Source organism: Corvus moneduloides, chromosome 11 (genome assembly GCF_009650955.1).
Source record: "Corvus moneduloides isolate bCorMon1 chromosome 11, bCorMon1.pri, whole genome shotgun sequence".
Taxonomy (NCBI): Eukaryota; Metazoa; Chordata; class Aves; order Passeriformes; family Corvidae; genus Corvus; species Corvus moneduloides.
Window position 1 is genome coordinate 17,074,907 of NC_045486.1, and position 12,920 is coordinate 17,087,826.

A 12,920-nucleotide genomic window follows, 5' to 3' on the forward strand; every position below is an offset into this window, starting at 1 on the left:
TTTTTTAGCCCTAACAAGGACAAGCTCATGAGTGTGGACAAGTGCAGCCCATTAAACTCCCACCCAGCCAGGAACACACCTATTGCTTCCTTACACCTCACCTGTAGCTCTGCAACTTCCCCACAATGCAATACACTGGGTAAATGTAATGTCATCTTCAGGAGTCACTTCACATTAGTCTTTTACTTCCAATTCAAAGGAAATTAGATGCATTTTTGTATTGAAGGCCCTCTCTTTTACCTCCCCTCCTGTTAAAGACTGCGAATAAAAAGCAGCTGGAGCTCCAGAGTCCAAAGGTGACTGGGAGGCCAGGCTTGAAGCAATGAAATTGTCATAGACAAAGGACACTGGGAAAGGCAATTAGTGCTGATGCAAATCCACATCCAACAGAAGCCATTGTGTGGGACATGGGGTAGAAGTCCCCCAGGATCCAGCTGTAGATACTCTAATGCCAGGTGGAACAGGTGGGGATTGCAAAAACATCTTCCTAAGAAGTTTTTGTCCCATGATGAGATTGTCATCTGATATGATGTTCTGGAACAAAAAAGGAGAGACAGCATCCAAATAGCCAGCCCCTTGTAGATGCCTTATTTTAGGAAGCAATTACCCTCTCTGCCACACACCCCTGGCTCCAGCACGCCTCCAAAACGCACATGGGAAATCAGAGTGTCCTGTTAGTGCCAGATCCATGCCACAGTGCTGCACCATGGCTGTCAGGGCCAGACGGGCTCAGTTTCCTTGTGCTTGATTTCTGCCTCTTAGAAATGCAACACACAAGGTAAGAAACTGTATTAATAAATGCTCTGCATACAGTTTAATAAAGACACATTAATATTTTTACTTAGAGGAGAACAGGTTCTTTGATGACTGGACTGAATCACCACCTAATCAGAACAGCGCTCTGAGCCGTGCACCCATGGTGTGCGCCCAAAGGCTTGTGAGCATCTTCCTACAAAGCCCCACTGAGGCCCAAACAGCATCCCTTCTCTCTCCTGCAGCAAAGGAGACAGGGATGTCTCCTCAGGAGAGTGAGCACAAGAGTGACACTGCAATTTGCACATCAAGGAGAGGCTCCATTTCTCCCTCTTCACCTGCCCTCCACCAATACATGGAGCCCCACCTGACACAAATGCTAAAAAATATGTTTCAAGAAGTCATCATCACTCTTGTGAGTCATGAGAGAAGAGGAGGAAATGACTCCAGAAGAGATGATTCAACTAAAGGGAGAGCTGAGACAGAAGAAAACAGGCAGGAGAATGGAAGGAGCTATGGGAGCCCCACTGCTTCAAAGAAGCTCAGCAAAATGTGGAAGAAATTTAGAAGATTCAATTTCTCTTCCTCCATCAACTTCCCCATTTCCAGATTTTGTTGTTAGTACCACCAATCCAGAAAGTCAAGAATTTACATGGAAAGTGGATGTAAAAGTCTGCTCTGAGAGTGCACTCTGAAGGAGTCCTTTTGAAACACTAATTTAGGTCAAGGGATCATTGTTTCTGCTATAAAGACAGTGCCACGTGCTGTTACCTAACCAGTACTGCCAGAATCACTCCCGTGTCAGGTCCAGCATCAGGTGAGCCCTTCACAGCACACCAGAGAGTCCTGCCCAAAACCCAACACAAAAAGGAAGACAGTTGGAAGACGAACGCGGTTATTTGTACCACGGGCACAGTTCAACCCTTGATCTAGCACCAAAATATGTACAAATTCTCTATAAGTCTGTGTGACTCAGAGCAAAGAAAACAGTGTGACTGATGAGCTGAAATTCAAATGTCACAGTGGAACCACTCAGCACATTCCTGCTGTGTAACTTATTACCCTGTGCATCACATGGGAGCCGTATGTTGTTGTCCAGGTGCATATTGAGTTTGCAACAACCTTTTGTCACCTGTGTCTTCTCCAGCATCTATAGGTGCTGCACATCTCTGGAACATTTAGTATGATATATGCTCAAGTGTGCACACAAACTGTATGAGCACAAAGGTGCAAGTTCACGTTAAAAAGAAAATTGGTCTCCCTGATTTTCACTTCCCAAATGCAGTGCTGACAGTTTACACCTCTTTAGTCCCATTTCAGCTTCTTCCATTCAAGCTAAAACACTTGGTGTGATTCCCAAGTAGGATTATTCTTTACTTCCCAGAGTAAGGAATTAAGTAAACAACAACCTTCTTTCAACAATCTTCTTCACCCAAGTCCCTACAGTTACCATCTTTGTCAGGCTCTGTGGACAACCTCACACCATCTGGACACTCAGGGCAGACTTTGACCACCCTTGACTGAGATCCTGTCTTGAGTCTTGAGATCCCCCTGGCCCACATGGGTGTCCTATGATTCCTTTTGCATACCTTCTCCAAGCTCCCTCTTACCCACTGTGGAGACAGTTCACTTCCAAACTCTCACTGCCTTAGTTACACCTCAGTTACTGCAATATCCCTTCTGCCACCACAGCACTTTTTCCTGGGCTCCCATCCCTGTCTGTCAGGTTGCAGGATGACCAAGTCTTTTTGGCTACAGTGCCTCTGTGGATACAACAGCGGGGTTACCTGCTCCAAGCCTTCCCATTGTCTATTGCCCTGCAGATGCCCTTTCAGTGAATCAAGCTACAAACTGCATCCAGCTGGCCACACTGCCAGATGCCCATTGTACAGTTTCATGCCACTTGATAAAACTGTTTTGGAGAGGATACCTCAGCTCCTGGAGGTGAAGTTTCCATATCCCTCTGCAGTGAAGAGGGTTCTCCACCTTCCCAGGAAGGCAATTACCTGTCTCTGCTCCAGTAGTAGAGCATGGCCCTGCTGCCACTTCGTTATAGCCACTGCAGGCTTTTACTGAGCAGGCACCATTGATCACCTTCCTCCACTACAGATAAAATGAGTTCATTTTAAAAGGAATGTTACAAAATAGGACAATAGATTGGAAACGTATGCAGACACCCACGAGGGGAACCCACACACACAGTCAGTCACAGGGCTCAAGTCCCAGGCACCAGCACAAACCCTTCAGGCACATCATCTCCTAAACAGGAAAAGCTCCACTTGTCCAGAACACTTCCACGAGCGACAGCAGGGACACTGCAGTACCTCTGCTTCCAGTACATCCCCAGTTAAATGACTGGATCAGATTTGCTGCAGGCTTTTGCTGTCACTTGCATTCTTCTGGCAGCACCTTCAGGTGTTCGCATGATGGTGGGGGGAGATAGAAAGCAAGAGGATACCTAGAGTACATCCCCACATGACACATCCTTGCCTCACATGCTCCATATGAATCTGTCCAGCTGCAGGATGCAGTTCCCAGAAAAGGCCACACAATCACAGAAATCACTTTGAAGCTGAGATCATAATGCTACACCAGCATCAACCCTCTTGTTTAAACTGAGCATCTCCATCAAAGGATCAGCACATAGGCCCATCTCCTTACCTTTAAAGCACGGACTTTCTTGGCCAAGAGGCTCTCAATGTCCCCTGCGACCTTCTCCACCAATTTCCTGGGCACATTCTCCTTGACTTCAAACAGGTTACTATTTTCATTGTAGATCTAAGAAGGGAAGCAAAAGAAAGAGACAATCAATAGTAGTGAGGAGTACAGCAGTCTTCCTACAGAAAAGCTGATCCTCTAACAGAGAATTCCAGCAATGTGGATTAGGTAACAATATAAGCTTTGGAAATGAGGGGAGCAAGAGAAGAAAGGCTTTGCAACCAGAAAAAACAGAAATGCATTCAACCTGCTGCCCACACCACTGGCTCTATAGCTGCCTGCCTTCACGCTTGCAGGCAATGAGCATCCCACCCTCTCACTCAAAAGCTGAGCTGCCCATCCCTGCCTCTGCTGAGCCACTCCTGTGGCACAGGTAGAGCCATCACGCTTGCTGCTGTGCACGTCCTCGCCCAAACGCATCCCCAAAGCTCACTGACCACCTCCCCAAAGCCACTTGCTGAACTTGGCAAGTGCAAGCCCAACTTCTTGCCCACCCCCAGCCCCCTGCACTGCCTGCAGGGCTTGCTGGGTGCAGGGCCTGGCAGCACTGGGGCAGCTCTGGGTACCAGGAACAGGAACAAGGGGATCACATGAAGCAGGATAAAACCCACATCTCTCATCAAGCAACAGTAATTTGTCATCCTCGAGAAATGAGGATTTCTACAACCAGTCCAGAACTTGGCCAGGCTGTGGCGGGTAGAGGCACAAATCTATACCAGGATTATCCTGAAGGCCAATGCAATTATCTGGATTTGAACGTTGCACCTGAAGTGGCAGCACTGACCCACAGGCCTGCCCTTCCCAAGCCACATCACACAACTGCAGGGAACAACACCAGGTCCAAGGGAAGTGCTGTTGGCATCAGCACTGCCCCAACAAGAAGGAATCAGTCCCACCACAAGTCTTTGCAACCACCAACCCCTCAGATGATTTTGTGACTTGTTAACTCCACCTGCCTGCAGACTCAGGTGCAACCAACACAGGGTCAAAAGGAAGAGTTTATTGCCATCATCTGAGATTATGGAAAAAAAAAAATTTCCTCGTGCTTTATCTTTTCTTAAGTAAGGTACATGAAGAAAACCACAAAGCAAATAGGATTCTGCTTCTCTCTTTATCCTCAGGCTACTTACAAATACCTTCAGCTCCAGACAGGGAGACATACGGGAACAGAGAACTCTCCAAGGAGGGCTGGACCTCCCCAAGGAGGTAGCAGACTCCATGCTTAACTGAGAATTCCATGCTAAGCATGTCTGGCACCTACCCAAGCTTGCATGATCCTTAGGAGCTGAATCATGCTTCCCACAACACAAAACCCTCTCTTTGCTGGAGCTTCATTACAAGTGAAAGACTCTGCCTGTAAGTGGTGGTTTGTTGCAGACCTGGCCATGAGAACAAAGGAAGGGACCAGGGGGTGCAGAAGCCATTTCTCATGACACATCTGCCCTGGGTTTCAAAGCAGCACCCAAACACAAACAGTAAACAACCAGCTTCCACATGACAAACACGTACTCAGAACCTCCTCCATTTCACCCAGGACTAAGGAGAGGCTCGGCCAGAGACACCCACCAGGCTCATACCAACACAACTATTGCTCTTGGTAGAGCCAGCAAAAGTAAAGGTACAGGCAGGCAGGTGCCCAGGACCTGGACAGTGGCACATCACCAGCTCAGGAACAGGATGAGACCCTCTAAAATGCTGGGAAACTACTTACTTCCCCCTCTTCTTTCTCCAGACATTATAATGAGCTGAAGTAGACAGCAACTCCACTTGCTGAAGGCAGCTGGCAATGCATTCAAGAGCCAGAGCAGAGACACCCCTCAACTTCAGCCTCCCTTTTCCTTTCATGGTTAAACAAAGCAGTTTCTGAGGCTGAAGCCACAGGAGCAGACAGAGACTAAGCACAAGGCTGCTCTTTTGGCTGTGCACAGTCCCTCCAGACCTAATGAGTTAATCTCTAGGCTTCCACTTTGCTTTTTTTTTTTTTTTTTTTGCAGCTCTCAGTGGGGTCCCTGCTCTGCCCAAGCTCCTCCTTTCTTCCATGGCACTAGGGAATTCCTAACCGCAGTTTCTTCCAGCAGCCTTATGTCCACATATACCATTACTCCCTTCTAGCTCTACTTCAGCAACTGCTTTTTCCCCCCCCAAAAAGCCCCAAGGGATTCAGGTCACCTACCCTGGCTGCCAGGACAGTAACCCATCCCACCTCTGTCAGTGGGACAGCACACAAAAGGCTCAGATCTGTTCATTTCTGAGGGTTCTGGAGAAAACAGAACTTCTGTGAATTTTTCTGGTTACTGACTTGCAAGAACATGGCCTATGAGCCAAGAGACAACTGTGATCCTCATCTGACTCCTCAGTCCCTAAGAGACACATGGAGCATGGCTCCAGTGCCCTCTCCAAGGCTCTGCTCCTGCGTGCTCCACACCTGTCAGCCTTCAAGGAAAGGCAACCCCAAGCATTAAGTTTTCTGACAATCTCACTTGTTTGAAACGGGCTTCACCCAATCACTTTGGTCCCCAAACCACCCACACCTTCCATTAATTTGTCAACTCCTGTGTTATTGCAAGTGATCACGCTGTGAGCATAGGGACTCCAAAGAGGATGCTTTAGTAAGAGAAGACATTTAAGAGGCATTCCCAGACTCCAGAAGAAATTATTTCATAGAATGGTGTGGGTTGGAAGGGACCTTCAAAAACACCTTGTTCCAATCCCCTGCCATGGGCAGGGACACCTTCCACTACTCCACGTTGCTCCAAGCCCCATCCAACCTGGCCTTGGACACTCCCAGGGATGGGGCAGCCACAGCTTCTCTGGGCAACCTGTGCCAGGGCGTCTCCACCCTCACAGTAATTAATTTCTTCCTAATATCTAATCTCAACTTCCCCTCTTGCAGTGTGAAGGCATTAACTCTTGTCATGTCACACCATGGCCTTGTCCGAAGTCCCTCTCCAGCTTTCTTGGAGCCCCTTTAGGCACTGGAAGGGGCTCTTAGGTCTCCCCAGAGCTTTCTCTTCTCCAGGCTGAACACTCCCAGCTCTCTCAGCCTGTCTTCATAGCAGAGGTGCTCCAGCCCTCTGGTCATATGCATTGCCCTCCTCTGGACCACTTCCCACCTGCTTCTTATGTTGAGGCTCCCAGAGCTGGATGCAATATTCCAGATGAGGCCTCACCAGAGCAGAGCAGAGGGCGAGAATCACTCGCCTCCCTCAACCTGCTTTTGATGCAGCTCAGGATATGATTTCTAGATGTTCTTCACATCAGAGCTCCATCACACCCCGAGCTTCAGACCAAAAAGCTTATATTGCCAACAGCACAACATCCTGCACTAGATAAGAACTCCCCACATCAGCACAGAAAGGGTTAAAGCGAGGAAACTTGACACAAAGCAATATTCTCTCACACTTTTTCTCCCCTTGGTAAGTAACAGCACAACAAAGTCATGCGCTTGGAAGATGCGGGATACCTCCAGCTGAGCAGCAGCAATTAGGAAAGCAAAGAGGAGCAATCTTCAAGGAGAAAGCTTTGGGTACAGAGGGAGTCTTGACATTAGTATTTTCCTATTATGAAACAAAAAATTGGCTCCTATTGGTTACAGACAGAAACGGTGCCTGTCCACAAGGGAGAACAGAAAAAGAAACCAGGAGCTGTTCCTCCAGCCCTCTCTGCAGCTGCAGAGCTCTGCAGTCTTCGTGGCTGAACAGTTCACCAGCGTTAATTAGAACAATCCAAGACAAATTAACAGTGACCATACGTGCATGAGAATGTCCCAGACAGGCAGGGGAATGAATGGTGGGGGCTCCAGGCAATTCAGAGAACTTCACAGTCTCCACTGTAGCATTTTGCTTTGGGTTGTTCAGAACATAGCCAGGTTTTACTTATCTAAGGTGACATTTCCCATACTGGATTTTTCCTTGAGCTGAATCAAAGGTAGGATTTTCTGGCCAAAGACATCCCAAACATTCCTCAGTGATGGCAAAAACCTTTAGTTTTGTCCAGATGAGAAAGCCATTCTCATTGAAATTCTCCTGTGATCCAGTGCTCTGGGACCTGGTTTTGAAATCTGTAACACCGGTGACCTCGGAGTCAAGGAACTGCTGCTTCTGATTCCATGTTCGTACCCTCACACCCAGCTGTGTCGGCACCCTCGGGGAGAAGGCGTGCAGGTTGTGTGCTCTTGGCAGACTGGGTTTTATTTGGCAATACCTTGAGTAACAGGCCCCATCCCTTCAGAGCCTCCCTGACAGGCAGGGCAGGTGGGTGGCAATGCAGGGACACGAGCAAAGCCAAATCCTGCACTGCTCCAGCCACGCTGAAACAAGAAGTAATGCCCTTGTATCAAGCTGTTGTACTCAGAGGACAGGGATTGAGACCACATTATGAACTGCAATCTCAATAAAAAAATCTGGGAGGGGCTGAAGCTGGATGCAGTAGCAGAAGATCCAGTCCTGGCAGCGGAAAGGAGTCCAGCAGTGGATGCTGAGAGTGAACTAATAAAGTGGTGAGAGCAAGGGGAGTGGGAGGGAATATTAACAGCAGCCAAACAACAGAAAGTACTGAGCAGAAACAAAATAAAAGCAAAGGAAAAAAACGAAAGAGTGGCAGGTGGGGGGAAGAAAAATCCAACTGTTCAAGACAACCTGCAATGTGAAAAATTCAATCCCAAATACTCCTAAGCATAGTGCAATTACAAACAGCCACAAAAATGATTTAAACCAGCCCAGAAGTGCTAAGTGGCCTCACTTAAAAGCAAAGCTGGTAACACAACCAGCTGCCAGCACATGTTCCCAGCAGCACCTGTACAGCCAAGGAAGCAGATCTGAGACTGCCTTGAAACACCCATTCTCTAAATTCACTTGTTTGCCTTGCTCCTAATGCACAGTAAATGATGCTCATCCCTGCCATTAATTCCCACTGTGCCTATATATTCAAGGAGCTGTCAGAGTTTAGAGAAAGCATTTTCCTCTCCCCAGTTCCCTGTCAGCTCACCCAGCACCTGAAACCTGGCAGCCTGAGAAGGGAATGGGTGCAGAAGTACTCCCATAAGTGCAGAAATCACCATTTGATGAGCTTCCACTGAGAGGGCCCAACACCTTCCCATGGGTCAAGGTATCCAATGATAAAACGTGAAGGAAAATAATAAATCTCAGGAGACTTCCCTGTAAAGCACCACCAGAAAGTAAAAATGGTCTCCTCAGCCTTCCTGTCTCCTACGGGCATTGGCCTCCCCTGCCAACTGTCTCCAGCCTCCTTGTCCAGGACATGAGGGAGGACACTGATGGGAGGGCAGGGATGGTGGGGTACACCTGTAACCCAAAGCAGACCCCTCCCTTCTCATTCCCTCTACCCCCAGCCCCATTTCACATCTTCCAGGAAGCAGCTCTTCCCCAAAATCAGAGCGGCAGCACTGCACTGTGCTTGCACAGCATCGCCTCCATGCCAAGACTCCCTCATCACCTTCCTCAAGAACAACAGCAACCACAAAGCTGAACCCCAACAGAGCAGCTGGTAACCCCAGCAGCTCTCAGCCCCACTGGGCCAAGACAGAGCTGCACCCACAGCTCAAACCCCAGCTGGGGTGTGCTCAGGGCCAAGCAGGGAGAAGCTGTGGTGCTCCGGCTCCTGCTGGAAAGGCATCTGATCTGGGTAATATTCATTTTCCAGAAATTAATTTTTTTCTCCACCCCTGTATGAATCCAATATACCAGGTTTGGACAGCTGCAGTCCAAACAGCAGCATTTAATCACAGTGCAAACCTGGCATGTTTGCAAAAGAGCAAAGTACTACATGCAGCAACAGAGAAGCTGCCTTCCTGCTCCCAGAGTGTTCCACCTCAAAGTTGGGGTGCTCCAGGTGAGGGAGGCCAAAGACCAATCCACATCTCTGCAGGCACAACAGCCACCCATACCTAAGATAACCCTCATGCCCCAGAAATGGGGCTGTGCCATGTCATGCCCCACAAAGACCAGCAAGCAGGAAAACAAAAGGGTTTTCCTAGCCAGCATTGTTATGGGAGGCAGGGAAGGTCTCTGCTCAGGGTTATACTTCAAGCTGCGGCAGCCAGACCCATGCCTGGGATCAGTGTCGTACAGTGACCCAGATATGGTGTCTGCAAAGGGAATTCATTGGTACAGCCAATACTGCAGCAGGATACCTGCCCTGAGAAGCACTGCTTGCTCAGATGCTTGTCTAGAGCTTCTCCTGGAGCTTCAGGATCTGTTGGTCTCCCTCAGACAAGCATCAGTCTGGTGCAATTTGAGTCTCGTCTCACCTATTGCAGGGTCCTACCATTTCCCCACAGCTCAGAGTATGAGTGAAGAGGAAAGGGGAGAACCCTTGGGCAGACTTGCTTTTGCCTTGTGTACACAGAGCAGACCCCTCTGATGAAGAGGGAGCCTTGAAGAGAATTGCCCAGTGATATAAATGACCAACAAGAGCACCATGAGATAGCCCAAGCCAAGCACAGAACACTTTGGCTGGGTAACAGGGAAAAGGAGTGCCAGACTCCAGAGATCCTGCTGGAACATGGAGACTGCTCAGGGCCATAGGCAGAGAGCAGAGACAGCACGATTTCCATCTCACCCCTCATCACTGCTGCACCTACTGTTGTTAAATTTCATCGTCTGGTGCTTATAGTCCTTGCAATGATGGTAATCATCGTGGTGTCTATATTACATTAGGAGGATGTCAGGCTCAGTGCAGCGTCAGGGATAATCAAGCAGGCAGTGGTAAGAGCGACAGTGGCCTCGCTGACAGCCTGCCAGGACGGGCAGTGCCGCCTGTGCTGCACCTCCTTGTGCAGAGCGGGTCACACACCACTGCAGGGGACAGGGGATGGGCACGGGCCTGGCCTTCTGGAGAAGCAGCCATCAGCCAGGAAGGTGCTAGATCCTGGTTCTCCCTGTTGAGGAGTCAGGAGGGTAGGAGGTGAAGGGAAGCAGCTGCAGGTGAGCACTGGTGCCACAGCTCAGAGCAAATTTACCCCACACCAACTCCCAGAGCTGGTACCACGGATGCCACCAGCCCTGAGGGCACAGCTCTGTGAGCACAGCCCTGAGCCCAGGTGCCCCACCGGGAGCAGTGTGGGCAGCGGCTCCCACAGAGCCCAAGCTGCCCCTTGTCACCACCCCTGCCTTGTCCCCAGCGCCACCGCTGCTCCGGCAGCCTGCGGACGTGCTCCAGCGCGCACAGGAGGCAAACAGCTTGACATTTCCCAGTGCCATTTCCCTGCTGTGCTCCATCCTTCCACCTTCCTCATAAAAAGCAAGCACCCTCTGAGCAGCTCTTCACAGCTCTCCCGCAGAAGCAGGACAGGGAAATGTGGAGTTTAGTTGCTCCTCAGGGATGGTCAGCTATAATTGAAGCAAACAAACCATAGAACTAGGTCTCTCTAGTTCACTGAAGAGTCTGCTAAAAGGCAGCAGTACCACAGAGAACATGGGGAAAGAGGGAAAAGCAGCCCACACCACCAGGGATGGAGAGGTGGAGCTGCTCCAGTGCTCCCCATCCTGCCCCAGCACCCACACCTCCCATCCTCTGTGGCACTGGCTGGACTTCTGCTTCCTCAGCCCAGGATCACCAGCCTCTACAGCTGAGACTTCAGCCCTGCCAGCCCCAAAGCAGACCTGGGACTGCTATACATAATTTAGCAACTAGTTAGGGATAAAGGGCTATGCACAGTTAGCCTGGATTACTGAAAACCTCTCCCAGCCTGGAAAGCAGCTTTTAGTCTTCATCATCCCAAACCCTTGTATGGGGAGCTCTCTGAGTGACAGACCTGCCCGGGTGTTTGCAGAGAGTGAGAACCTTCTGCAAGGAAATTCAGGATCACACAACTTCAAACTTGGTCTTCTCCTTTCAGACAAAGCGCCGCAAAAATAAATTGCTGCACAATTGAAGACAGGAGGTCTCAATCAGGATGGGAACTCTGCCCAGGCCCTCCTCTGCATGCTCACAGCCACTTGGATGGCGTGAGCCTTGCTGCCAGGTCAGGGCACAAGCCCCCCAGAGCCTGCTGTGCTAATGTACAAGAGGGAGAGAACAGCTACAGCTTCTCAGAAAAATGTCCAAATGCAGTCAGAGATCCCATGATCTCTAAAAATACAAGCTTGTACAGTAAAACAGAAACAAAACAAAAAAACCCCAACCTCATCCTGGAGTCTAGCTGCTCTCTTTATTATATGGGACATAAAAGCTTTAGTAAGGAAAACACAGCATTTTTAAAAGGTGCCTCAACTACTTTCCTTCAGGATATATCAAAGAGTTAACCAGTTTGATTAAGTTATGTCTACACAAAACACACCTACTTCAGATCAACAGAATTAAAATTGCACCTCAAATACTCCAGGTGCATCCTAGGATGGATGCTGTCACAGATAAAGATGTGCTATTTTGCTAGATTTCAGGTTGGATATCATGAAGAAATTCTTTACTCAGAATGTGGTGAGGCCCTGGCATAGGCTGCCCCATCCCTAGAAATGTTCAAGACTGGGTGGGATGGGGCCCTGAGCAACCTGATCTAGTGGAAGGGGTCCCTGCCCATGGCAGGAGGTTGGAATGAGATGGTATTTAAGGTCCTTCCAACCCAAACCATTCTGTGATTTCTGTCAGAATCAGTCCCTCCACACAATGGATCATGCTGGGTTTTCCCCAGCATCCCTCAGAGAATGAACAGAATGAAGATTGTTAGGGAAAGATAAAGCAAGAAACATCTCTGCTCCTCAGATCCCTCCTGGACCCCGTGTGGTTGCAGTTTTGCCTTTCGCTCAGCTGCTGGACAGTTTAAAACTCTGTTTTCTTCCATTCTGCTGCTTTTTTCCCAAGGCTACATGTTTAGGACACTGAAATTACAAAAGCTCATAGAGACCCAAAATGGGATCTCACCAGACTCCATTTCCCTGGCAGTGAGGAGGATGAGAAAGGGGCCACCACTGCCCTGAGAGAAGTGGAAAGCACTTCACCAGGCTCTTCTGCAGTGCCTGCGGCAGGGCTGCTGCAGGTGGGCAAAGACTGCTCACCGTCCCCTGCGCACCCAAAGCACACACAGCTCCCCTTCTTTGCTCTGCATTGAGTGATGCAAGACTCCCAGATCCTCAAAAACCTGACTTTAAATAAATAACCAGACCTCTTTCCCAAAACAGCTTTATCTTCCGTGCCAGAAAAGCTGTTGCTTTTTGTAGGAAGGGCTGTGGAAAAAGGCTGTGCTGTGCAGCCTCTAACACTAAAGCTCCCGGACATATTTTGCAGGCTTCTTTTATTGACACAAGAAAAAGAGTAACAATTACCCCACATTGCCTTTTATTTTTATTGATGGCTACCACTGGCCAAATTCAGCTCTCAGCTGCAGTGATGCAAATTTAGGATACCTCCACTGACATGGAATTAAACTAAATCTCTTATTAGAGCTAAAGCAATTGAAATCTAGGCCAGCATAAGTCAGCACTGTCAACAGT

At 48.9% G+C, this 12,920-nt stretch overlaps 1 protein-coding gene across 2 annotated transcripts in view; it reads right to left on the bottom strand.

Annotated features, from left to right (window-relative positions):
- CACNA2D2 (calcium voltage-gated channel auxiliary subunit alpha2delta 2) overlaps positions 1–12,920 on the bottom strand; it is a 212,933-nt gene that overhangs the window by 125,133 nt on the left and 74,880 nt on the right. For both annotated transcript variants that reach the window (XM_032120799.1, XM_032120798.1), the window contains exon 3: positions 3,415–3,531. In XM_032120799.1, coding sequence (XP_031976690.1) covers positions 3,415–3,531 — 117 coding nt within the window. The remainder of the gene's footprint in view (positions 1–3,414; positions 3,532–12,920) is intronic.